This window comes from Gymnoscopelus microlampas, assembly GCF_963454915.1.
Source record: "Gymnoscopelus microlampas genome assembly, chromosome: 12".
NCBI lineage: Eukaryota > Metazoa > Chordata > Actinopteri > Myctophiformes > Myctophidae > Gymnoscopelus > Gymnoscopelus microlampas.
Genome location: NC_139949.1, coordinates 48033620 through 48061289, shown reverse-complemented (window position 1 = coordinate 48061289; position 27670 = coordinate 48033620). Strand labels below are relative to the sequence as shown.

Below are 27670 nucleotides of genomic sequence, written 5' to 3'. Positions count from 1 at the left end.
GGGGGTCAGTGGACCATCAGGGGGTCCGCGGACCCCCTGTGGACCCCCTGAAACATAACAAATATTATTTCTTCAAATTTTTTCCTTTTTCAAAAAAAAATTTCCACAGTTTTACTCCGGCGATTTGGGTCCCCCAATATACACACGGCCACGCTGGGCCCCGTGCGCGGCTGGGGTTGAGGGGGGCGTAGCCCCCCGAAACTCTAGTTTAACATAATGCTTATACTGTAAGTGACCACCCACCTCAAGATGGTACAGTAGTAAATAAACTGGTTCCCAAACTTTTCAGGCCACGACCCCCCATAATAATTATATTTGAACCCAGTTCAAATATACCCCCCACTCTGACAAGCACTTGGAATAGGCATTATATTTAGTTTGACTCGGTTCCACACATACATATTGTGAAAATAGCCGAACTACAAGCTAATTTATTACGGAATATTTGACAATTTGGCCAATTTGGTATTGAAAAAAGTCTTATAAGTCATTAAATTGTAGCTTCAGAAATGTGCAGATAGATACCCTGTATACACTTATACTGTATGTTGGTTTGTTTACTGTTGAGTGAGAAAACAATGTTGCACATTAGGCTAATCATCCCAAAATAATTAGTTGGGAACCAGTGTGTTAAGACTGCTGCAATAGACAGTGATGTCACATGACCTTTCAGTTGTGTGACATCACAGACAGACCAAATGAAATTCACACCAGTGAGGCATATTCCTCAGCCACTTTCCAGGCTACCTGTCTGTCAGTACCTACTGTATATATGGATTTTAAGAATGTGTGATGTTTACAAAAAAAGTTATTTGTAATAATGTGGACTTTGGACTATACATTTTACTCAAGCACTTGCATATAGTCAAAGATACTTTTTTTTTTAATGTTTAGGCCAACCCAGATCATTAAACTGCTTGACCATGATAGGGAGCACAAACCCCTCAACACACCAAGAACATAAATTCTCTCTCACACACTGCTTTTATGACCTGTGGTCAGTTAGCAACATGACCAAATATGAACTAATAGTTCCTCACTTTTATTAGCTACCACATCTGTCCGTTTTTGACTGTCCCATAGTGTCTGCATCATGTACTGTGTGTGTATAATTTTGCTGTCTCAGTGCATTCCCATTTATTGTCATACTGTATGGCGTCTGAAAAATAAAAGTCCAATAATCTTTCAATATCAGCAGGTCACTGTTGGTCATCTTTTCACTTTCTTTATTTTACAAAAAACTATGTCAGATACTCTGGATATAGTAACACACATAACATTAGAATTATAATCCACTTTGGTACCTATAAAGTTATGAAATCTAAGTTTAAAGTGATGTTGCATTATGTATGTCTTTATGTAACTGCATTTGCAGTACACCAGCATGTCCACTGGGTGGCAGTGTTGTACACATGACTGCAGGAGTTTGGAAAATGCATCCATTTATAATAACTTTATTTATATAGCATACTATAATAAATAAATAGTAAACATTCCAGTTTGTACGTGTTGTCTTTGTGCATAATATCGAAGTTCAAGACAAGAACCTTGTATCATGGAAACTTGTTAGATACAGTACAAAGCTGCTTATGTTATCTTGTATATGGCTAATGTCTGACAGGTTTTTTTTCAATGGTGTAAGTAACTGATTACTCAATGTTTCAATACTTTTACTTCTACCACATCTCAGAAGTAAATATTATACTTTACTCCAATACAATTATTTTACAACTTTAGAAACGAGTTACTTTGTAGATTTTGATTATTATTACATGAACCACTTCAGCCCCATATTATTTCTGCCATTTGAAAATAGCAGATCTACAAGCCCACAATGCGTGGCAAGCTTGTAGATATGCTATTTTCAAAAGATTTTTATACATTTGAAAACTTGTGAAATGGGACATTCTGCATAATGAGTACTTTTACTTTTGGTACTTTAAGTACATTTTGATACCAATACTTTTGTACTTTTAGTCAAGTCAATTTAGAATTCCGGACTTTTACTTGTAACAAAGTATTCCTACATCGTAGTATTGATACGTTTACTGCTGACTGGTTATTTTATAGCAGTATAAAATGTAACTGTTTCATAAGATACTGTTTCATACATACTTCTTACCTGAAGTTGGATGGAGCTGCAGCTGTTCAACAGCCGTAATTCAGTTAAACTAAAGGACGAGAAGAATTTGGTTTGGTCAACATTACGGGGAGCTCATTTTGATTCCATTTAGCTTGGAACAGTTTTGAAAATATTCATTTAAAGCCTGTTTAAAATCATTATAAATATAATTAAGCAGTTATTTAACGAGGATTAAAATACATGTATTTGTTTGGTGTTTGGTTGTTGTATAATTGTGCGTAGTCTTTCCCCCCAAATGTGTCTAATTAACGCTTAATTAGTCATTTCCACTGTTACCTTCCATGTCTTTACATGTTCTTGACAGAGTGCTGGTAGTTCTTGGCTGCTAAACGTCTCGAGCGGGAAACTGCTGCTCTGTGTCCGCCATGTTGGCTCCGTTTGGTAGACGGAGGTGAAGCACCGCGAGATCACGGTGTTAGAGCCACAATGGCGGCAGTTTCTCACGCGAGCTGTCGTGACGGTCGTGTGACAGACGGCAGGTGATTAACGTCGAGGCTCCGCCTCCTCCCTGATCCTCCTCGGCGTTGCCATGTCTGCTTATTATAAGCGAGTTTTCTGTAAAGTCGCTTGTAAATATTGATGGTTGTTGCTCTTTTTTTGGGGCTTGTTTAGTTTCTAAAGGGTTTGTTTAGGTTTGCCTCCTAAATGTTGTTTAAACCAGTGGTTCCCAAACATTTTCATGGCAAGGACCCCCAAATTAATATGAATGTATTTGTCCATGGACCCCCATCTAAAAATATTTGTGCCCAAGGACTCCCATACAAGATTTGTGTTAAAATATATAAAAAATATATTCAACATTAATCACTTTTTTTCCAAGATAAAAAACAAAAACAAAATAGCAGATCTACAAGCTCACAATGCATTCCATCGCGTTGTGAGCTTGTAAATCAGCTATTTTCAAACAGCCGATATTTATAGTTTTAAAGTAGCCTTGGACATTTTAAAATACATCTCTATGATATAGTCTTGATCCAAGGCTAGGTTTTAAATTAAAGGTCTCATGTAGCTGTTTTCATAGACCCGGTTGCTTGTTTCTCTCGCAAAAAAAACCTGGCAACCCTGTCCCTGATCCTCCACGGTCGCCACAGCCACACAAACAGCCTGGATCAACAGCAAGGAACACAAGGTATTATTTATTATCATGGTTTATTTGTTCATTTATCAGATGATAATAATAATGCAGTCTATCGTTGCTGTTCTTCTCGTGCATTAATCTGATGATTGTCAATTAATACTGATGATTCGTGGTCAGTGTGAACATCTAAATGAAATGTAAACTGAGTCACTAGCTGGTGGTCACCTGACCGAAACACACACACACACACACACACACACACACACACACACAGGCTAGCGCTCATACAAATCAGCTTTACACCTACACACTGACACTACACTAATTGACTAAACCTCACACATTGATCGATGTCTGATCAAAAACATAGATGATCAATAATAATACCACTGACTGGGTCTCAGTGACAGTAAACCATAACGTTTTGTGTTTGAATGGATGAACTTGAACTTGAGCAAAGGTTTGCTAGTAACACCACTACAGCTAGCATCATCATGTACATCAGCTGATTGACACCCTACAGTACTGCTCATTCATTCTGACACTGTATACAGTATAAGCCTGGGGTTCTCAAACTATTTCATGTCAAGGACCCCCAAAATGATATGTATTTGGCTGTGGACCCCCATCTCAAAAATATTTTGTGCCAAGGATTTTTCAAAAAACACAGATCTACAATGAGCTTGTATATCTGCTATTTTTTAATAGCAAAAGTATAAAATGTGGTTAAAGTCCACATTTTTCAAAAGAAATAACTGATCTAAATGTCTGACGTGTCAGCGAATAGCTGAAGTACAAAATGGTTAAACCATGTTCCTCCTTTTGCTGAGGAGTGAGGACACATTGGAACCCCCCCATGGACCCCTGGGGGTCCCCAGACCCCACTTTGAGAAGCACTGCATTAAGCTAACCACAGCTCTTTTGACAGAGCGTATTAAGGTATTATATCATAACTGCTCGTATTGGTGTTTAATAGTCAAGTCAGACATTCAGACCATTATTATTGTCTGGCCTCTGTCTTTTAAACGAACTGACTAAATCTATGTGTTACTGCTGCAGTCTGAACAGCTCCTGTTTTGTAATAAAGGTTAGATAGTGTGCTCCCAGGTGTAAGGGTTTATTTCACCTGGTGATTATAACTTGCAAGTAGATTTATATTAGACTAGAGTTTCGGGGGGCTACGCCCCCCTCAACCCCAGCCGCGCACGGGGCCCAGCGTGGCCGTGTGTATATTGGGGGACCCAAATCGCCGGAGTAAAACTGTGGAAATTTTTTTTTGAAAAAGGAAAAAATTTGAAGAAATAATATTTGTTATGTTTCAGGGGGTCCACAGGGGGTCCGCGGACCCCCTGATGGTCCACTGACCCCCTGTGGAGTGTTGGGACGCGCGGGGACACCCCTGGAACATTGCGGACCATTTCGGTGTTTTTTTTTTTTTCATGAAGGTGGTTGCTTGTTTCTGGCGCTGGCTGTGCAAACCTGGCAACCCAGCGCATGCTGCCGCACGTTTAAGTGGCGTAGCGTCATGAGGGTCAGTGGGGCCGTGGCTCGGTCAGTGAAGACCCTGTAGTGCGGATGATATGTGGCATAGAGGGGCAGATTGTAAATCCCCAGAGGAAACATCCGTGGGCTACCATTGGTTCAGCGATGTGTGCAGTCGCCCTGCGGCCCCTCCTCCTCCACCAATGTGCAGTATTGAGAGCCCTGACGTCACAACAATTGGAGCGATGGGCACTGCACTGTGGTTGGTTAGGGTACACCTAGGGCCCAGGTAGAACCCGGTTAAAGCCTGCATGGGCAAACCCAGTTAGGACTCGCCTTGGTACCACATAAACATGGCTAGTTGGGGCCCACCTAAGGGCCAGGTAGAAGCTACTTATAGCCTGCATGGGCATCGCAGTTGGGACTGAAGTGGATGCCGCTGACATTGCTGACATGGGGTCCATATGGTTTAGCCCACCTTGAAACCATATGGGAACTACGCTGGCATGCTGGCTGTAATGCAAACGCTGCATCATACCTGCAGTGTGTAGTTTGATGTTGTGTGTGTAGCAGATATACCTGCAGTGTGGCGATCAATGTCCATCTGAAAGTCAATGGCCAGCAGTGTTTTTTTTCCCCAGCAGAGTTTCTAGTGTCTCTGTGTCTCTCTGGAAGAGGTTGCACATGAACTCTGCAGCCGCACTGAGGCGCTCCAACACAAACACTCTGACATTAAGCTGCTTCACACAACAAACATCAGCACCACGCTGCTGTTTGTCCAAAAGACACAATATCTCCTCTCCCACCGACGTCATGTGTTCATTTATCGACAGCCGTACAGACTCCTTTTGACACATTTTACGTCGTTTATCCAGCTCTCACTGACTCTCCACATCGGGCTGTTATTTTGCTGCGATCAAGTCAACGATGTGAGAGATTAGCTATCACAGACGGACGGACAGGGGGTGAAACATAGTCTTGCGCCATGCCTTTCGGCCTGGCGGAGACAATAAAAAAACGAAAGTAAAGGAAATGGCCATTTCTGCAACAGAAGTAGTCAATAAACTATACTATGAAAACATGGGCCAGATTGGCAAAGAATGTAAGAAAGAGGCAATCATGTAGAAAATAGCCGATCTCCAAGCTTACAAAGCCTGTCAACGTGAGGCGTTGCGAGCTTGTAGATCGGCTATTTTCACAATATTTACTTGTGGAACGGAGTCAAACAGAATGGGGGGGTCCCAGATCAAGTACGTGTATTTGGGGCGTGAAAGGGTTGATAAACACTGCTGTAATCGGAGCGAAATTATCTGAAATTACTACATGACCATAATGCAGCCTAACATGCGTTGCACGGGGCGGTCCTGCCATTACGTTAGTTACTGTAGTTGCTGTGGAGCTACATAGTTCTCCAGTAGCTCCATAAAGAACCTCTCACTCCGCTATACAGCTCCGAGATGAGGTTCTATGTCGTCCTCTCCCAGGATCGGTCGAACGTCCGCCAAGGCTCCGCTGTTTACCCTTTTGTAAACGTCGTATCCCAAAACTAATGGTAGATTCCAAATCTCACGGATGTTTTAGGTTTGGACCGGAGCATAATATTTTAGGTCAGGGACGAAACTACCCGTTTAAATCGCTTATTTAGTCAGCCTGTGGCCATGTTTCCCATTGTAGCCAAAACGGGAGCAGTACTGGCAGCGGACGTAGGGGGATTTTCCGGGTTGAATGGGAAACATGGCCACAGGCTGACAAAATAAGCTATTTAAACGGGTAGTTTCGTCCCTGACCTAAAATATTATGCTCCGGTCCAAACCTAAAACATCCGTGAGATTTGGAATCTACCATTAGTTTTGGGATACGACGTTTACAAAAGGGTAAACAGCGGAGCCTTGGCGGACGTTCGACCGATCCTGGGAGAGGACGACATAGAACCTCATCTCGGAGCTGTATAGCGGAGTGAGAGGTTCTTTATGGAGCTAGTTCTCCAGAAGACACACACAAACATACACCATGTACAATGGACGAACTGAGCAGCAATATAGACATTCACCACACGAACGTGCATTGTTGACAAAGTGATTGCACAGCCGCTGCAGGCATGACAACCAGGTTAGCGTTAGCGACATGGCAGCTATCACAGCGCCCTGTCCGTCGTGCTGCAACTGCCTGTGATGGCTACAGCAGTAACAGCAAGCTGTCTGCGATGCCATTGTCTGGAGACTGCTCTTAGCGTGACACGACCAATGAGAGTGAGCGCTGTAGTTGTTGCTAAGATACGGTGGCGTCTCTGCCCCATAGCTTGTAGATCTCTCACACATGATTGGCGTAGGCTGCGTTGCCAGGTCTGCCTTTGTGTCTAAGCAATGGTCGGCTTATTTTTGCGCGCCTTTGGGCTCGTTTGCATTGTGCGCACGGCAGCGCTTGTTTAGCGTACGTCAGCGCGACGTGGCAACGGACGTGGCAACGTGAAAGGTGATTGGCTGGTGAAAAGAAACACCCGACGTTACACCAGAAATGGTGCCTGGAGAAAATGGTGACCAAAAAAAAATGTTGGAAAAAAAGGAAAAAAACCCCGCAGCGGCTGCGTGCTGTTGTGGTGATGAGGTCGTGCGCACGGTAAACGGTACGAAGCTGCCTCCCCTTCCGTTTTGTCCGACATTTGGTGAGTAGAATTAATTATGTTGCGCGGTGGAAAAGGTGTAGTTAGCAGTGAGATGTCCCCTACGCGAGGCGTAAATTCTGCGCGGCCGCCGTGGCGAGTCAGTTGCCGACATGTGGTCTGGCGGTGCGTTGTTTAGTCGATAACAGAGCTGTGGGGTGTGGACACCGAGGGTGCGGAAGTTGGTCGCCATTTATATAGTTAGATGGTCTGGTTGTGCAGTGATGATGATGATTTTTGTTTGTTTTGCGGACCCTGTTTTTAGAACCTGACGATGTCAGACTTCTGGGTCCGATTAAGATTTTGGAGAGTCCTAGCCCACCGATTAGGGCTGTGCTCAGTTATCGTATTGTATGCCTTGCCGATAATCGTATCGATACAGAGGCTACCATATCGATACGGCAGGAATTGGAAATGCTGTGTGTGACGTGGCTTAAAAGAAAACAAAACATCAGCGATGGTGTCTTTGTGTGTCTGAGTCTCAGTCATGAGTTGCAGTAAAAAAAAAAGTAAATAGTATTTCATTTGCATTTATTGATGTATATGATTAAATCTTTTGCGTTTATCCATCAAAACATTATTTTTATTTGTATTCTTTTCCTTGCTTTTTGTTGAAATGTTATTAACTAAGTTAGAAATATATTGGTCAAAAACATAGGCAATCGATGGTCTAGGACTCAATTTAGTAGGACACGGTTATTCAAAATCAATGCGTATCACGATATATATCGTATCATGATACGTATAGTATCGTGAGGTTGTAGGCAATACCCAGCCCTACCACCAATTACTGATGTTTTTTGACACATGTTACTGTTCAATGCATGTTGCAGGATACACCAACTTTCAAGATGGACACCTCTAAACTTCCTAAGATCCAGGATGAAGACCAAGAAAGCCAGTTTGGATTTGTACATGGAGTGTCTGGTCCAGGTATGGTTAATGAGCAACAACGTGGGAGAGATTATTTCTACATAATGACAAATGATCACTTTAGGATTAATTAGGAACAAAGAAGTCTGCGATATATCATCACTTTCAGGTGGAAACCTTGTATGGCCAAAACCATTACTTTTCAGGAAGTTAAAAAAAATCCAATGGATCCAGTGTAGTTATTATTTAGTCACAAGCTCTTGTTAAGACTTTTCAATGGCTTAAGTCCCACACTAACATTTTAATCTAGTTTGCATTTGTTAACAAAATTGTCAATATATTATGTCTTAGTTTTAGTCATCATAATTAGTTTTTTATTTAGTTTTTATTTATAGACTATAAGGCATTTTTCGTCATAGTTTTAGTCGACAAAATCAACACTGGTTCCCTCTTATATTAATTGTTTTCTTCTTCAGATGCTACAAGTCTCTAATCATTTCTTCCTTGTCTTTGTGCCGTTTAACCCTTTCACTGGACAGTGGTGACGGCCACTAGGATGGCAGGAGCAGCCATGTACGAGCTGGTGCGCGTGGGCCACTGTGAGCTGGTTGGTGAGATCATTCGCTTAGAGGGAGACATGGCAACAATCCAGGTCTACGAGGAGACCTGTATCCTTCGTACAAAAAAAAACATATTTACCCAACTAGTAGCTGAGCACAAGTGCTCATTTACAGCAATGCCCTGCACATAAACAGACACACACATGAACCCATTTAGACCGGAGGATTCTACAAATGTCTTCTAAATCTTAACAGTATTCTGAAAAACGTATGTTGCTATGTCAGTGGTGCTCGAACCGTTTCATGTCAAGGACCCGCAAAATTATATGTATTTGTCCGCCGACCCCATCTCAAAATATTTGTTTACAGGGACCCCCCAGAAGCAAAGATTTGAGTCAAAAAATTCCCTTTAAAAAATAGATATTCAAATATTTGCACAAATGTTCAAGATTTTTCAAAAATAGCAGATCTACAAACAAGTGCGGTGCTATAAGCTTGTATATCTGCTATTTTTTAATGTGTCTTGCTCAAGGGCACTTCAGCGTTGTTGAGGGGTGGCCATTCACTAACCCCACCCATATTATTCCTGCTGATCTGGGGACTAGAACAGGGAACCTTCCGGCAACAAGTGCGCTCTTGGAGGTGGTAGAGGAGCTTACTTTAAAGTAGGGTTGTCCGATATTGGCTTTTTTACCGATAACCGATATACCGATATTGTCCAACTCTTAATTACCGATACCGATATCAACCGATACCGATATATGCGGGGATTATTGTGATTAGGGTAAGCTCAAATTTCATATCACACACACCATATACAGTAAGAACTCCTGTAACTTATTTATAAAGCCAAAAAAAAAAAAAAAAAAAAAAAAAAAATTTTTTTTTTTTCAAAAACCGATACCGATATTTTCCCGATATCAATTTTTATGCTAATATCGGCCGATAATATCGGGAGGCCGATAAAATCGGACATCCCTACTTTAAAGCAAACTCACATACAGTATGTCATTCATATTCTATTTCATATTTCCGCTACATGCTGTGGTCTTGAACAAGGTTCTCCCAAGCTGGCCCCTGCAACACCAAGACTGTGTCCGTCTGAAATCATTCCTGACTACATACAGTATATAGTGACCATTATTATACCCTGTATAGCGGACACATTTTATCCCACGATCCATCGTGAAAAGTAGGGTACAACTGCTGTGCAACTACCCTTGTACAACCGTGCATTGCCCTGAAAGAAAAATGCCAACGTTAATCTAGCACATTTTAACTGGTTGACAGCGATGACATAGTCAAAGGCGACCCGTGTAGTGTCCGAAATGTTGGTTGGTTCATTTATTATTTGTTTTTGCCGTTCACTATAGTCTCCTACATTGAACTTTATATAAGGAGGAGGGAGTACTGAGTGATGTTGGACACAGCCCAAAACTCATCAACAAGGGTAGCTAGGGTTAGGGATTACCCGATCTGGGAACCCATTTGGTAAGAAAGACATACATTGGTCTGTTATGGTACTGAAATGCTTACCCATTTCAGCTAGACGCCACGGGTTTGTTCTCCTGTGCTGTTGTATGGGGGTCTTTTTCTCTTTTTCCTTAACGTAGTGCTGAAGCGGGCGTGTCCGTGGGCGACCCCGTCCTCCGGACAGGGAAGCCCCTCTCGGTGGAGCTGGGACCAGGGTGCATGGGCTCCATCTTTGACGGCATCCAGCGGCCGCTCAAGGACATCAACGACGTCACGCAGAGCATCTACATCCCCAGGGGAGTCAACTTTGGTGCTCTCAACAGAGACATCAAGTGGGAGTTCTCTCCGGGCCAGAGCCTCAGAGTAAGAAACCTATATGATTAGAAATGTTTTTCTTTTTTAGGGTTTCCTGTCATGCTAATGGCCCGCTATGCATGACTCGTTACATCATGAACACTAAAATGAGTCTCCACCACCATGTGCCAACTGCCAAGAAACAGCCGGTTTGCCGTAAAATAAATCACAATATGCAACTTATTGGTTACTTTGCATAAGAAATACATATTCAGCATAGAAGACATTTCTGCACTGTCTACTAGTAGTTGATCAGAGTGCGAGAGTGAAGGAAAATGAACCCCACAAAGCAGTAGATTGGTTTGTGAACGTTTCACAAAGGATGATGACACAGGTCCATGTAAACTTTGTGAAACGGCGCTCAAATACAACAGCAGCACGAGCAACATGCTAAATGACTTAAAATAAAGCACTTTGTGTCTGTTACACACAGATAGGGACGCAAAGAACTCTAATGCGGTTGGTTGCTCCTCGGGCATTAAGGCAGCAAACCTTGTGCTCAACCGACTGTGCACTACTGGATAGACACCAGAACACATGTTAATCTTCCTTAATAAATACTTGTATTTATTAAGTAGGCCTACTGTACGTAGACTAGCCTACAAGCTACCAGTAGCCTGGATCAGGTCAAGCTGTGAAGGGAACCCTATTGCCTATTAACACATTACCTGCCAGTCACGAGTATAACCGTGAATGATTTTTTTTTTCAATTTTCAATTTATCCACACAGAACCATAGATATAGCCATCCAAAGATTTCTAGCTCCATTCACTCCTTGGTTAACTTTTTACTTTAAAATCCTGTATCTCGGCTCCTGTGTTTTTTGTTTTTAACATTGGCAGTGGGGGAAGTAAAAAAAAAAAAGACCTCTGGTAGGGAATGTGTTAAAGGAGCCTAAGCATCTGCCATTCTGATAAGTTATTTCTGTGTAAATGCATTTTTGGGCTGGCTATGTGGGTCATCATAACTAGGTTACACCGTACATTTCTATTATCATTATTATCATCATCATGTTTGTAATCACTAATTATCTGAATCATTTTGTCGGCTAACTGGTTGGAAAAACTATCTGTTTTTTTCACACATCGCTAATTCAGAATGTGTTGTGTGCATTTCTTGGTGGTTTTAGCCAAACAAAATCTGGTGAAGGATGAGTGTGCGCTGCCCTGCTGCTGACGGCATGTTGTGTTGTGCTTTACTTTGCTCTCTCTAGGTGGGCAGTCACATCACAGGCGGTGACATCTATGGCACGGTGTTCGAGAACACCCTGATCAAACACAAGCTGATGTGTCCGCCTCGGAACAGAGGCACCGTCACCTACCTCGCCCCGCCGGGCCACTACGACGTCTCGGTGAGTGGCTCTTCAAGATGGTCATTTGTTTTGGTTAACCCTTTAAGACCTGAGGCCGCATAAAAAAAAAATCGAAATCCTAACTAATTTTTCGGAAAAAAATATAAAAAAATAATTTTCACGATTTTTCAAAAATAGCAGATCTACAAGCTCGTAGCGCAGCACTCGGTGCCGCGCTACGAGCTTGTCGATCTGCTATTTTTGAATAGCCAATGAAATCTAAAGTGACACAGATGCGTTCCAGGTATCAATGGGTTAAAACAACAAGGTTTTTGTTAAAGAGTTAAAGCTCTACATTCTGATCTGTAATCTGTTGCTATAGAGTGTTTGTTCAGTAACAGGGATCTCTACAGCTCGTTAGTAAACAGAAAATACATTTTCAGGTGGGACACCAGTTTCATCCAGAGAGAACCCATTCATGATGTGACTTTTCTGACGTGTGTGTCTCTTTGTGTGTGTGTGCACCAGGATGTGGTTCTGGAGCTAGAATTTGAAGGGATAAAGGAGAAGTTCACCATGATTCAGGTGTGGCCCGTACGACAGATCCGTCCAGTCACAGAGAAGCTGCCCGCCAATCACCCGCTGCTGACCGGACAGAGAGTTCTGGATGCTCTGTTCCCGTGAGTAACCCCCCCCCCCTCCTTTTATTTGGCCCCAATGTTGAAGGTGCTGTAAGTGATATCTTTTGGTTGAAGCAAAAAGTGTTTTGTAAAAAAAACTATATTCCAGGGGCGTAATTTTTGTAGCCTGGTAAACCATCCCGGTCACGTGAATTCACATTTTGAAAATGTGAATTCACGTGACCAGGGTGGTTTACCAGGCTATCATTTTGGGTCTCAGGGGATGGCAGTTGCCCATCCCCTAGTGTTCACGTTTAAAATTCTGTTCTTTTTATGCATATTTTCCCCAACTGTAATTTTTCTTTAGCATTTTGGGTATGTCATCATTATAGATCATTTGGGCTACAGTCAATATCATTATACATGATCTCCTTTTCACCAACAACAACAGCTTTTTTCAACATGCTTTTGCCACCCCAATTTTTTTCTGAAATGATGCGTCTGCTATATTCTGATAGTAATCAATGTTATAGATTTACCCGTTACTGAACACATGTTCAAAATGAGAACACTGCTCATCAGAGCATAAACCAAACAGGCCAGATATCTTATACTTTAACTCACCCAGGAAGCTAAAGTGATGTGTCCATTATTCCACAGTTGCGTGCAGGGCGGTACCACTGCTATACCAGGCGCCTTTGGATGTGGAAAGACGGTGATCTCACAGTCGCTGTCCAAGTACTCCAACAGTGATGTCATCATCTACGTGGGCTGTGGAGAGAGAGGAAACGAAATGTCTGAAGTGTTGAGGGACTTCCCTGAGGTCCGTCAAGCAATATATACACATTTATGATATGATACGTTCATTTATTCTGTCTTGGTAGAGCAGACATATTTCTAGATTAAGTGCCACTTGCACACTGCAAGTTGTCATGTTTGTCAGTTTTTTTTTGTTAATCTCGTAGTCCTATAAAATGTCCCAGTTAGTGAATATATATCCCTGTCCAACAGCTCACAATGGAAGTGGACGGTAAGGAGGAGAGCATCATGAAGAGAACCGCTCTGGTTGCCAACACCTCCAACATGCCTGTGGCTGCACGAGAGGCCTCCATTTACACAGGTAAACAAACTAGGCCTGCAGCTACAACTACCATATTCTTTAGTGTATCGTCATCACATGCAACCACACACCCTGGTCTCTCTGGTCCCACTTGGAAGAGGTCGGCCTCTAAAGGAGGTCTATACACATGATTATGTGTTGTGATGGAGGTTCTTGTTGTCCGAGTCTAGTCTTCTTTGTCATGTCCTATGAAAAACTCTTTCTTCGGACAGTAAACACCGAACCTATGAACCTTTTCTCCTCACTGTGTCTAATGAAGGTTTGAACACAAATGAATTGTCTCCGCAGGGATCACACTGTCCGAGTACTTCAGAGACATGGGCTACAACGTCAGTATGATGGCCGACTCCACCTCCCGATGGGCTGAAGCTCTGAGGGAAATCTCTGGAAGATTGGCTGAAATGCCTGCCGGTGAGTCCCTCTCGCTCCAAGGGAATGTGCATCCTCATTCTTAGAAACAAACAATAAAGCACGCACATCCACTCACTGAAGTTCCAGGTGCCGGTCAGAATCCAAAAAGAATAAAGTCTGCACACTGGGTGATGCTCCAAAGTTTAAAATGTATTGGTTTCCACCTGGTTGTGTGTCCTGTGCTCTACAGACAGTGGTTATCCTGCATATCTTGGTGCCAGGCTGGCGTCCTTCTACGAGCGTGCCGGACGTGTCAAGTGCCTCGGAAACCCAGAGCGAGAGGGCAGCGTCAGCATCGTAGGAGCGTGAGTTCTGCACAAAACATTTCTGGTCTATTTTACTGTGACTAGGCCTCTGCTGCTGTTCCATGTCAAAATGTTTATGGTTGTCCGAATATTGTGCAACTATTGCTTATCGTCTGCAACTATTGATTAACTGTTGCACCTCTAGTTGTCCCACTGTATAGTGCTCCAATTTAATAACAATGTTAATTCTTCTCAGCGTATCGCCCCCTGGTGGAGACTTCTCAGACCCTGTGACTTCAGCCACATTGGGTATTGTTCAGGTATGTTCTCATTTCTAGACCATGTCAGGTTTGACCACGTTTTATGTTGGCAGCGTTTAGTTTAGTTTTGTTTAGTTTCATACTTGCAATGCATTCAGTTTAGTTTTTTTACATTTTTTTTTTAGGTGTTCTGGGGTTTGGACAAGAAGCTGGCCCAGAGGAAGCACTTCCCCTCTGTTAACTGGCTGATCAGCTACAGTAAGTACACACGTGCTCTGGACGAGTATTACGACAAGCACTTCCCCGAGTTCGTGCCTCTCCGCACCAAGGCCAAGGAGATCCTACAGGAAGAGGAGGACCTGGCCGAGATCGTGCAGCTTGTTGGCAAGGTGAGGATGAAAGACACATTAAAGCAAATTACACTTTGGTGGAGACTCGGGTTGTGTAGTTACTTTGCCATTATGTACAGTATCTCAAAACATTGTTGATGTGTCTTCAATAGTTGCTCCGTGGATTTGAAATTAATATTCCAAAATAGTCTCCTCGTTGACTTACACTGCACAGTGAAATGGGTCTCAAAGTTACTCTTTTATCTCACAAACAATTGCAAACAAAGCAGATTCACAAATTTGATTCTACTAGTTGAATCGGGAAGACGATCCGTGGATCCAGATCAGGATCTTCAAATGGTAAACGGCAACAAGAAGTTGACATTGTTATGTTAAAATACTGCTGTTACATAATTATTGTCAGAATCTGTTAGTTTTTTTGGCATTTGTTTATAAAAGAGTGATGATTTGAGAGCTGTTTCACTGTACAGTGTAAGATGCAGTGTTAATTTAACTCTTTAATGTAAAGATGGACCACTGGTCCTTTTGAATTGTGACGTGTAAAATACAGGCCCGCTACCCCACTGCCTGATGGCTTAAAAAGACTTCCATCAAGTCAGTTAATCTGATTAATTAAATATTTTCAGGGTCCCCACGGTCATGAAATTCCTGGAAATATTTTGAAAAAAAAATAAAAAAATCCAGTACTGGAAAAGGTTTGAAATTGTTCAAACATCATCAAAGGTCCTGGAATTTATCAAGGGTCCTGGAAAAATATTTGGCTATGCATTGTTTTTGGCTATTGATTTTGCTAAAACAAAACATTTTCATAAACATGAATAATATTACACAAAATATGTAACATAAGTAGTTTTTCGCCGAACGGGCTGTGTGACGACAGCCTAATGTATGTCTCAAACTTTATTTTTGCTACACTGCCTATCTTTGGGCATTCTACATAGGAGTAAGAGACACATTATTGCGCCGAATGATTGTCATATAGGCCTGGAAATTGGGCTAAATATTCTGGAAAAGTTTTGGAAAAGTTTTGGAAATTCATTGCTAAAAATGTGTGGGAACCCTGTCTTTTGATTAATGAGCCTATGAGTAAAACCTCCTCAAATGGTCCATCCCCACTAATTTCTCATCCCGTTTGTGGTCTAAACAGGCATCTCTGGCTGAGTCGGACAAGATAACACTAGAGGTCGCTAAGCTGCTTAAGGACGACTTTCTGCAACAGAACGGTTACACCCCCTACGACAGGTAAAAAAACAAATCTCCCCAACCAAACACTAATGTGTAGTGCATTGCTTCTCAAAGTGGGGGTCGGGACCTTCAGGGGGACCCCCAAAAAAATATGACTATTTTGGGGGGTTGCAGCCTGAAAAGTTTGGGAACCCTTGTTGTAGAGTACCTTTTTCCATTCCTTGCCCAGCTGACTTAACAGGGCTTTGACTGTTTTTACTCCTTTCCACACACAGATTCTGTCCGTTCTACAAGACGGTGGGCATCCTGTCCAACATGATAGCGTTCTACGACATGGCCCGGCACGCCGTGGAGACCACGGCACAGAGCGACCAGAAGATCACGTGGTCCATGATCAGGGAGCACATGGGAGAGATCCTCTACAAGATCAGCTCTATGAAGTTCAAGGTGCTGCACACGTCGTACCTCATGGATTAAAGTTCTCAGTCGCCACGACTGATTTCATTCATTTCGATTCCACCGACGTTGTCAATGGAATCATGTCGCATGTCAAAAATAGCCGATTTACGAGCTTGTACTGTAGGTTAGGCTATTTTCGGTTATTAGTTATTTTAAGATGAAAGTGTAATTGAAGTGTTCAAACTAGCAATAGAAAAGATCTGAGCACTCAAAAAATAAATAACGAGGAGAGGGCATACAATCAAGGTACTTTAATCATGTCTACAATTTTTGGGGGCTTTTAACATTTTATAGACATTAAAGTACCTTGATTTTAAGGCCTCTCCTACGCAATGTCTTTGAGTGCTTTCCGATTCTACGTTTTTAACTCAACTTTTATCCATTGAGCACCTGGTTGATCTCTCTCTCTCTCAGCAATAGAATAGATTAGATTAAAGAGTGTTTGAATTGGTCAAACTAGCTACAGATTGCATGTTCAGAAGCATCTTCCATTTAAAAAAAAAAAAAACCTACTGATGGTGATATTTCATAAAAGCAAAGGCCTCAATCTGCGATTTCTTCAAGTGGAATGAAGAACATAGGTTTAGAAAAATATTAAGGATGCCAGGTTGAAAGTGATTAACAGACTTTATCAACGTACAGTAGGATGAAAGCTCTGATGTTTGATTTTCTCAGGTTTGTGCATTCTGTGCTTGAGTTAAGCAACGAAGACAATCGATTCTAAACATGACAAGAAATCGACCAGCAACTATCACTCTCGTTTTGATATACCTATGCTGCCCCCTCTCTGTATAAACATGAACTACATCTTGTGCATTGTTTTAGTTCTGTTTTATGAATCTAATGTACTTTCCTTTTTATTAATGCGTTTTATTTGTGTGCTTCAGGACCCGGTGAAGGACGGCGAGGCCAAGATCAAAGCAGACTACGCCCAGCTCCTGGAGGACATGCAGAACGCCTTCCGAACCCTGGAAGAATGAACCAGGAGCCCTCCATCACTGACTCTCATCATCTCCCTCCTCTTTTACTCCCCAGTGCTGTGCGGTGTGGTGTGGTGGTGCAAAAACCCAGTGGCCCCAAAACTGCTTTCAAAAAGTCTTACCTTGAAGGCCATTGGATCTCTTTTTCTTTTTCCATTCCTCGAGTGATTACATCCAACTTCCAACATTCCGACTTTGCATAACCGTACACCTACATTTCATTGTAAGCATTTTGTCAGCCTCTACGAGGTGCTGGAAGTCGTACAGTGTATATGTGACCTGTGACAATATAGCAGCCACGCCGTTATCGAGTCCCATTTCATCGCTCCATCAGCATCAGGATCAGCTCAGTTACGAGACACAACAAGTTCGTTACCAGACAGTTAACAAGCCTAATTTACATGTAGTTGCAACGCCACTGTTGCACGGAGAAAATGGCCGATCAACAAGCTCGCAACACGTCGCATCCATTCGTGACCCGTTGTGAGCTTGTAAATCTGCCATTTTTGGCACGCAACATAAGTATAACTTAAAATGACGCATCTCTGTCATTTTAAGATTTCTTTGGCTATTAAAAAATAGCAGATATACAAGCTCATAGCACGGCGCCAAAGAAATCCAAAATGGCACAGATACTTTCCCGGTCTAAATGGGTTAACAATGACAGTACGGATGGAAGTTAAGTTACACTTCCATCCGTATTGTCATTGTGAAAATAATTTGGCCAACCCAATCAAGTTTACGTACTACCCTCGCACATACAGCGACTACTAGTTGCAGCATGCTCCCAGTACCTCCCCCCCGATGTAAAAACAATCTGTATAGATTAATAGAAAAATGGGAACAGGCACAAGGGTAAAGGGACGGGCAGTTCCGTGTCTAAAGCCTAATTTATTCTTCTTCGTATGACGAGTTTAAATTAGCTGTAATTTATCAGGAAGCTAGGATGTCGTCCTCTTCCTGCAGTACCTCGCAATAGTGACTTTGTTGTTGTTGTTCTTCATGTTGTTGTTGTTGAATTTGTTATTGTTTTTTGTGTGTGTGTGTGAAGATGTGAATGAGTTGCGTGTTAGTTATGTTGTTGAAGATATCACACTATATTATATTTATGACCCGTTACTGTATCAAGTATAGAAATACATTTCAATTGATGTATGACGACTAAATAAATGGGAAAAATGTTAAAGCGAATGTGTTTAATATTTGTTATTTTATTTTGGTTTAAAGTAACTTTTCATCAATCATCCTTAGAGTTGCCATTTTGAGAGTCATTTTTGTCACCTGTTCATTAATGATTACATGTATTTATTGACTTGTGTTGGTTTACATTTAAGGACTGATGCCAGCTAGGATGGCACAGGATACTGGCCTGTTAATTGAGCAGAGACATTGAACCAGGGTAAAAAGGACAGAGGTTACAGTTAAATGCACATTTAAAACGTCAACGATCTCAGAATCCAAAGATAACTCAAAAATAAATATACTCCGGTCAACTCTGTGTATATAGAGTTTCACATTGAAGACCATTGCTTGGCTGAAGATAAAACTTTTTTTTGAACAATGCACTTTTCAGGATTCAAATAAAAAATAGGCCAAAATCGACAAGCTCAAAACACATTGCTTCGCTCTGTTTCAAGCTTGTGGATCTGCTACATTCAATGCTTTTGTGTGACGCTGTAGTATGATGAAGTAGGGCGTTTATTTCACAAGTTAAAATATGGAGATAAGAGGCCGACAGCAACGATATATTACAAGCAAAATATCAAGTTTGAACCTGATTTTGTGCATGCAAGCGTGTGTGCATGCATGCAAGCAAGCAAAAGTGTGTGTGCATGCATGCATGCAAACGTGTACGTGCATGCATGCAAGTGTGTGTGTGTGTGTGTGTGTGTGTGTGTCCGTGCATGCGTGCGTGAATGCAAGCGTGTGTTTGTGTGTGTGCGTGCATGCATGCAAGCGTGTCATGCTATTCAAATGTCCCACATAGTGGTAGATTACAGGACTTTATTGTGCCGTTCAAACCACAGAAGGCTGTAAATCACAAGCCCCTGACCTTGTCTCCTCCTCAAAGCATGAACCCAGCGGATACACATGATAGAAGTCAAGTTGATATATAGTTGGACATGTCATGGGCCTATTTAAATGTTTTCACCAGGCAGTAAAGATCTCTCTCTCTCTCTCTCTCTCTCTCTCTCTCTCTCTCTCTCTCTCTCTCTCTCTCTCTCTCTCTCTCTCTCTCTCTCTCTCTCTCTCTCTCTCTCTCTCTCTCTCTCTCTCTCTCTCTCTCTCTCTCTCTCTCTCTCTCTCTCTCGTAATTGTAGTGGAGTAAATGTACAATATTTGCCGATGAGATGTAGTGGAGTAAAAGTATTGAAAATTGGAAATACGTAAAAAATACCTCAAAATTGTACTTAAGTACAGTACTTGAGTAAATGTACTTCATTACTTTCCACCACTGGTTGGGAGGTACACATAAGGCCAGCTTTATTCACTTTCTCCACACAGATTTTTTCCGGACATCATTCTTCCAGTCACAAGCTCAGACCCTGCTGTCCTTTCAACACAAAGACATGCTGATGTGACTAATTACTGCTATTCACAATTCATGAAAGCAGAGAGGGTCGAATAAGCTTTCCATTTTACATAATTTAACATTTCTTCTCTTACCTTCAAGTTCAAACAACATAGTAACATAATCCACCCAGTGGAAACTTCTCTTGCTTTGCTCCAGTTACCACAATACAGTTTAATGGCAAATGGCAACAGCTCACATGCAGGTGCAATAAGCCCACTCTGCTATGGTAGGGTCTTTAATTGTATTAGTTTATGCATCTTTGTGATATTTGTAAGTATAAGCAAAGTATTGCTGAACTCTTCTAGACAAGTATCTAGTGCCACCTAGTGGCAGCATCAAGGCATGATCTTGCAATCTGTTTTCAAGAATTGAGAAATCCAGAGGGTTTACACAGTGTTTCTCATACGGGTAGTCAACAAGATGATAATAAAATGAATGATACTAGAAGTAATGAATGAAAGTAAAAAGAGGTAGAAATAAAAATAAATGATAGATAAAAAATAGAATCAAGTTATAGTACAGATAGAATGGTAGGTATGACAAACCTCTTAAGGCAGGTATGATATCTGTAACAGCAGTGGGGAATGTGCAAGAATGCAGAAGGCAGCCATACACATATTCAAATGCGCCTTGCTCCTAAGCTGCTGCTTATTTTTATTTTTTTATTTAGCTTTCTGCTGCCAGTCACTTTAATATGAACTGCAGATCATTCTGTGCAATAGGAGTAACATTTAACCAACATATAAAACACTCTGAGAGCAATTAGAGATAACTCCTATAAAACCATAACATAATTAAACCATGCCAGGGCCCACATCCATAGGAAAGAACTGGACTCTCCAAAAAATAACAAGAAAGAAAACTTTACACAATGAACTGACCTACAATGTCAATGATACATTGAATCAGAAATAAATAAATAACCAATGTAGGGGGGGGGGTTGAAAGACAATACTGAAAGACAAACTACTGAGAAATAAAACCAAATTAACCAAATTAATGTAACAAAAACATCCAAAAAAGTAACAAATCCGGTAAGAAACCGCAAATTTACGCGCACACACAAACACGGAACACATGCACGCGCATGCGTCCTCGGGGGGGCCTTTGCCTAGGGCCCATTCTGACATTAATGCGGCCCTGCATCTCCTGAGCAAGCAATGTGCTTGGTCAGGTTTAATTTCTCCTATGCGTCCTTTCCTATGGATATAAATGCTGAGAGGAAGGTTTAATTCTTTATGTTCAGTTTTTACTCTGCTGCTGAGTGCATTAATCTGACCAAAATAGATAAGGGGGGGCCTAGTAGCTCCGCTTCCGGCCTCCATCAAGACTAATGGACGCCTAATCCACTGGGCTGAGGGCAGCATCTTCTCCTTCATTGATTGAGCAGCATCCATATGCTGGTTATCTGGACATTAGCTGGACATTATGGACATGATGGCTTCTCACAGTTGTTTAAGTGTATCCCTGCCTCAGCCATAATGTCTTAACCCCGCCCCCCCCCCCCCCCGTCTCGCTCAACCTTAACCACTCAAGCATTGTTTTAGTCCGTGATAATAGCCAATCTAATCTAATCTACATCGCATTGCATTGCGTAGTATAATTCAAATAATAACATCATTCAAATTATCTTACATACTGTATGTGTGTGTGTGTGTGTGTGTGTGTGTGTGTGTGTGTGTGTGTGTGTGTGTGTGTGTGTGTGTGTGTGTGTGTGTGTGTGTGTGTGTGTGTGCGTGCGTGCGTGCGTGCGTGCGTGCGTGCGTGCGTGCGTGCGTGCGTGCGTGCGTGCGTGCGTGCGTGAAAAGCAATTAGTGACCTGTCAACCAATGATAACGTGGCTCACTCATAGGGGAACTACAGTATGAGAGAACTGTGTTACTGTCTCATAATACAATGATACAAAATGTGCTTAATTATCTTCCTATAATTTGATGCTTATTGATGATGATTCACCATTCAGCCTATAGACAATTATATATTTAGTGCATTCAGTTTGATTGATGAATGTGATTACAAGCTGTTTCTATTTAACCACTTAACCCCTATATATTTAGTTGGGGTCCCCCAGCAAGGGCCTTCCTTTTCCCTTGACAAATCTCTTTGCCAATAGCCAATTTACAAGCTCATTACGGTGTAATTTCACTGAATGTTCGCCGCCAGAATAGGGATTGGCAAGGGTTCATGTGATTAAGAGGATGACTGTCAGAGCAGGTGGTTATGAGTGAGCACATAGCCCTGGCCTGTTGGTTTAGCGTCAATGTAAAGGACCAAGTGGTGCGCTCGGGTGCCATGCACCACCGCGGAGGTTGTGGGTTCGAGTCCACCGCGGTGCATCCGGCTTTGTCGAGCGTCTACACGCGAACGCAATTGGCCCGTTTTCGGGGGAGGGATGCGATGCGACGCGTTGTGAGCTTGTAGATCAGCTATTTTCAAAAAGCCTAGGTATAAAATAGGGCTAAAGTGGTTAATGTATGTTTCATAATATCATAATTAATATCTGAAAAGTAACTATTAACTGAAGTTTTCAAATAATTGTAGTGGAGTAAAAGTACAATATTTGCCTCTGAGATGTAGTGGAGTAGAAGTAAAAGTAGGCCTACTGAAAATGGGAAATACTCTGGAAATGGGAAATAGTGCACTTAAGTACAGTAGTAAATGTATTTAGTTACTTTACACCACTGGTCAGTAGGATACAGCAGTGACAACACAAAATGTGTGGGGAGGAATTAATTGGCATAAACGATACATTGGGGAGAAAAAGGGATAAAAAGTGGCTTATTCACCAGCAACACACCCCCTCAGGTGTGAACGCCAGAGTGTGAGACATGACATTGCTGGGACAAGTCAGAGTTTCCCCTTTGATAGAAGTAGATCTTGGGAATCAGAGAGACCGTTTTCATAAGTGTTACTTGTCAGTATCTTTTACCCCTAAATTATGACCTCATGCCCTCTGAGCTCTCTGAGACAGCAGTTCCACAACCATCTGCTCATTTAATGTTCTTTCTCAAGTTGCAGCATCATGCTCCACTTGCTCTTGGGTGGTCCAGGGGTGGACCCGGGGTGGGACGGGGCAGCCCCTCTCCAAATATGGAGGAATAGAAGCTTGGCGTGTAATTGTCGGAGTGACAAAAAAAGGAAACTCTAACTTATTGTTTGTTTTAACCTATACAGTCTATGGTTTTAACCCATGTTCCTCTCCAATTTAGTTGTTACACCAATTAATTCATCCTCACACACATTTCTGTGTTGTTGTCACTGCTGTTGTATCCTACCAGTGAGAAGCCCCCACCGGGAAGACGTAGAGCCTTCGTCCAACTCCTCCCGCCATCTATAGTTGACGTTTGTGCATTATTATTATTATCCTAGGACAATATTCATTGTCTACACCAGTGGTTCCCAAACTGGGGGTCGGGGGTTCCCCCAAATTATTTTTGGGGGTCCCCAGATGATTAGCTTAATGTGCAACATTGTTTTCTCACTCAACAGTACACACACCCACATACAGTATAAGAGTATACAGGGTATCTGCACATTTCTAAAGTTACAATTGACCTTTTTAATAGCAAATTGGCCAAATTGGCAAATATGATGTAACAAAGAGGCAAACATCGTGAAAATAGCTGATCTACACTGTTCCAGACTGTTCCATGTGCGAGCGGAGGGGGTCAGGTTGCTTGTGTGAAGAAATGTGATCCTAATGGGTGTGGGGGGGGGGTGGCCTGCCCTGTGGATCAACCCTCACACGTCTGCCTCATGAGTGCCTGTCATGCCTTTCATATGGCGCCTCATTCAGGCTCAGTGTGGATTTATCAGGGGCTTGTGCTGGACATTCGGACACCTCAATATAGCCCCCTCTATTGTGGACAAGGGCAATAAAGCTTCCGACAGCACCTATATTTACCCAAGCAGACCTTGGGGTGTACCTTAAATGGCAAATAGACAGACCATAATAATAAAGCATAAAGTACAGACTAAGCAAGAATGCTTTCAGGACAATTTCTTAACTTCTGCAGGAGGAGGAGGAGGAGGATGTTGAAATGCAATGTCAGGTGAAATGCAATGGTCAGGATATAACAGCCGATGACCACTTGTAAGGAATGCGAGTAATGTGCCCTCTGAAAGAATGCATGTGCAGCTGGCTGGACGGCCAGGCAGCGTGGGAATCTGTGACATGAGCAGCGTCTACCGACACCGCTCTCATCGGTGACACGCTCACTGCTGCCACTGCCAGGCAGAGAGCACGGCTCAATTTCATTTTTCAACACGCTTGTAGTACTAATGATGGATTAAGAGGGATTAATCTGTGTTTCTGTGCTTGTTCGTTTTACATTTATAGTCTTGACACTGCAGTCAATCTTTCTGAAGCATATAACTTGACATAACTTTTTGGCAGGAAAGTATACACGTGACACTTGGGGACTACTTTTCTGGCAGTGCTGTTTGATACTATTGGTGGATTTTATTTTTGTAAGAAATGCTGAAGACTGGAAACAAAAGGTGAGTTCACTAAAACAATGCAGTCTCTATAATTTTGAAAGTTAATCCATTTCAAAATTATATTGTTTAAAAGAAAATGTGGGTGAAAATGAGGCTGTATATTTTGGCTATGCAACAGTGCGTTGTTCTACATTGCTGTTGCATTTGTTCTTTTGTCTGTTACTCTAGGTCAGAGAGATCAGACAGTGCAGTGAAAGGAGAGTCGTATGAAACAAAGTAGTGTAAAACAAAAACACTATTCACTAACTCAACGTGACAATTTACAATTTAGTAGACGCTCATCATAACCAGAGCAACTCTGAATAAGCAGAGATAGTATGAGCTCTAGTCAATAAACAATAGGTTAAAGTCACATAATTAAAGTACAGAGAGAACAATGTAGTAACAATGTAACTTGGATACCAGGTAAACAATCTATGTCTAAACAACACGCTACACCTAAGTCGAGAAAAAACAAAACTAGACAAAACATGATGGGAGAGAACTCGTGTCTCTCATGATAAGAGTTTAGAATGGGGATTTGGCCCAGATAGTTTGTCCCTGTAGAAATACTGTCCTTGTTTCAGCAAATTAGACATTATCGCTTGGGGAACTGGTATGGCTAATAAGAAACGTCCAACTATAGAAACATCTTTTACGTCTTTATAGCACTTACTGTAGTAGTGATAGTAGTAGGACCTACAATAGTAGTAGGTTTTTTTTAGGGATACTATTGCCTATGGTGTAACAGAGAACTGTATACTATATACTGTGTGCCAGTGGTTCTCAGATTGAGGTCTGGGACACTCAGGGGTCCAGGAGGGTTTCAGGTGGTCCCCCGCCATATTAGTTAATGCCAGTGGTTCTCAAAGTGGGGTCCAGAAGGGGGCTCCAGGGGGTCCCCACCAAATAACTTAATATAGCCTCAAAATCTGTTTAACCACCCTATTTTATACTTATGCTATTTGAAAATAGACAACAAGTGAAAATGGTTGAAATATCTTGAAACATTTTGAATAATTGTGCCACTGTCACAAAGTCTTTTCATATGGGGGTGTTGGGCCAAATACCACACAGAACCAGTGTTGCCAGATTTTGCAAGAGAAATAAGCAACCAGGTCTATGAAAACAAGCCCAAAAGAAGCGACTAGGCTACGGCTATTTGAAAATCTGATAATTGTTTTAAAGGAAAAAAAATGAAATAGACGATCTACAAGCTCACAACGTGTCGCATCGCGACACGTTGTAAGCTTGTAGATCTGCTATTTTCAAACATTTTAGTACTTTTACTTAAGTACATTTTGATACCGATACTTTTGTACTTTTACTCAAGTAAATTCTGAATTCCGGACTTTTACTCGTGACGGAGCACTTCTACGTTGCAGTATTGATACTTTTACTTAAGTAAAACATTTGAGTACTTTTTCCACCACTGGGTAAATCTCACTTCTCCCATATAGAAAGGTGACGGCATGCCTGCAGACTGCAGGTGAAGAGATGATGACATCACAAAACATCTAAACACACATCTGACTTTGTCTGTGTCATGTCATGTGTGCAGACGCATGCACCTACACTGGCACCAGCGCTGTCATGTGCCGTGCAGAGTGGAGTGCACGTCTAGACAGTACTATCTAGTAATCAATAGGCTACAACCTTTAAAATGTTATTGATCGCATTACAGTTTTCGCGACACTTACATGTAAAAAACGTTTTAACCTATAAGCATTGATAAGACTAAACCCATAGTATTTTCAGTCATTCTGTATTAACCCGTTGAGACCTGAAGCCGATTCTACATGTCTCCTAAATCTCAACAGTATTCTGAAAAACCTATGTTTCTATATCAGTGGTGCTCAATCTTTTTCATGTCAAGGACACCCAAAATTATATGCATTTGGCCACGGACCCCCATCAAAATATTTTGTTCCAGGGACCCCCAGAAGCAAAGATAGTGTGTATATCTGTCTGTCTCCTATATGTCATCATGATTTGTGTGCGTGGGGATCTCATCTTAAACAAGCTACGTGCTTAACTGAGCTATCCAGTTTAGTAGACCTTGTATTGCGAATTTGTACTTCCATGTACTGTTATGTACTGTCATGTACTGTTCTCATGTCTTACTAAATAAAGTACATCAATCAATCAATCAAAGATTTGAGTAAAAAATGTTCGCTTTAAAAATATATATATTCAGAAGATTTGCACACATTTTCACGATTTTTCAAAAATAGCAGATCTACAAGCTCGTAGCGCGGCACTCGGTGCCGCGCTATGAGCTTGTGTATCTGCTATTTTTGAATAGCCAAAGTGTAAAATAATGCTTTTTAGCTCAAATCAAAAAATGACACAGTTCCAGGGTAAGTGATATTTTTGGTTAAAACAAAAAGCTTTAAATTAAAGGTTAAAGCTCTACATTCTGATAGTAATCATTGCTATATAGAGTGTTTGTTCAGTCACAGGGGTCTCTCTGTCTCTCCAGCTCTTTGATAAACAAAAAATACATTTTCAGGTAGGTGACAAAATTTCAGCCAATTAGGAGAGAGTACCAGTAAAATATTTGATTTTTTTTCCGGGTTCGTTACTTTTTTTGGTTTCTTTTGTTACTTTTATGCGGTTCATTTGGTTAATTTGGTACGAAAAATGTACTGTAAAAAAAATGTAAGTGTAGATGTCGGAGGTTTCTTCTTTTTCTTTTTTTTGTGATGAGTTTGTGATGGGTGCTCGTCATTCCTCCTGGGAGCTTTAGCCCCGAGGCACCCACAGTATCGGCGCCCTTGGAGAGCACCCATTTATCAGCTTCATTTTGATAGAGATCCAGTTCCAATTTTGTCTGCTCATTTATTCGTGTCATCACTTCCGATTTCACTTTTTTAATCTGTGTCCTGACTGAGTTCCCTATCCTGATTGGATAATATCGTTATCCCGTCCTGAATATGCATTTTCTGTTTAATAAAGAGCTGGAGAGACATGGATGACTCCCGTTACTGAACAAACACTCTATATAGCAATGAGTACTATCGGAATATAGAACTATTTAACACTTATTTTAGCCAAAGAAAATCACTTCCCC

The 27670-nt window shown here is 41.6% G+C and overlaps 1 protein-coding gene across 1 annotated transcript; it reads left to right on the top strand.

Annotated features, from left to right (window-relative positions):
* Positions 1 to 3200: 3200 nt before the first annotated feature.
* On the top strand, positions 3201 to 18727 carry LOC311056662 (V-type proton ATPase catalytic subunit A). Its single transcript, XM_084073457.1, has 15 exons — positions 3201 to 3272; positions 8196 to 8295; positions 8775 to 8903; positions 10417 to 10631; positions 11836 to 11973; positions 12442 to 12593; positions 13194 to 13356; positions 13545 to 13653; positions 13942 to 14064; positions 14255 to 14369; positions 14566 to 14629; positions 14755 to 14958; positions 16067 to 16161; positions 16380 to 16551; positions 17451 to 18727. Exons 2-15 carry the CDS (start codon positions 8214 to 8216, stop codon positions 17541 to 17543), a joined length of 1854 nt encoding a protein of 617 aa, XP_083929583.1. The 5' UTR covers positions 3201 to 3272; positions 8196 to 8213; the 3' UTR covers positions 17544 to 18727.
* The last annotated feature ends 8943 nt before the right edge of the window (positions 18728 to 27670 follow it).

Excerpts from the sequence above, each read along its gene's own strand:
- LOC311056662 (XM_084073457.1), top strand. The coding sequence starts at position 8,214 with ATGGACACCTCTAAACTTCCTAAGATCCAGGATGAAGACCAAGAAAGC. Across the intron at positions 12,594-13,193 it reads GTTCTGGATGCTCTGTTCCC|TTGCGTGCAGGGCGGTACCA; the intron begins GTGAGTAACCCC and ends ATTATTCCACAG. Across the intron at positions 13,357-13,544 it reads TGTTGAGGGACTTCCCTGAG|CTCACAATGGAAGTGGACGG; the intron begins GTCCGTCAAGCA and ends CCTGTCCAACAG.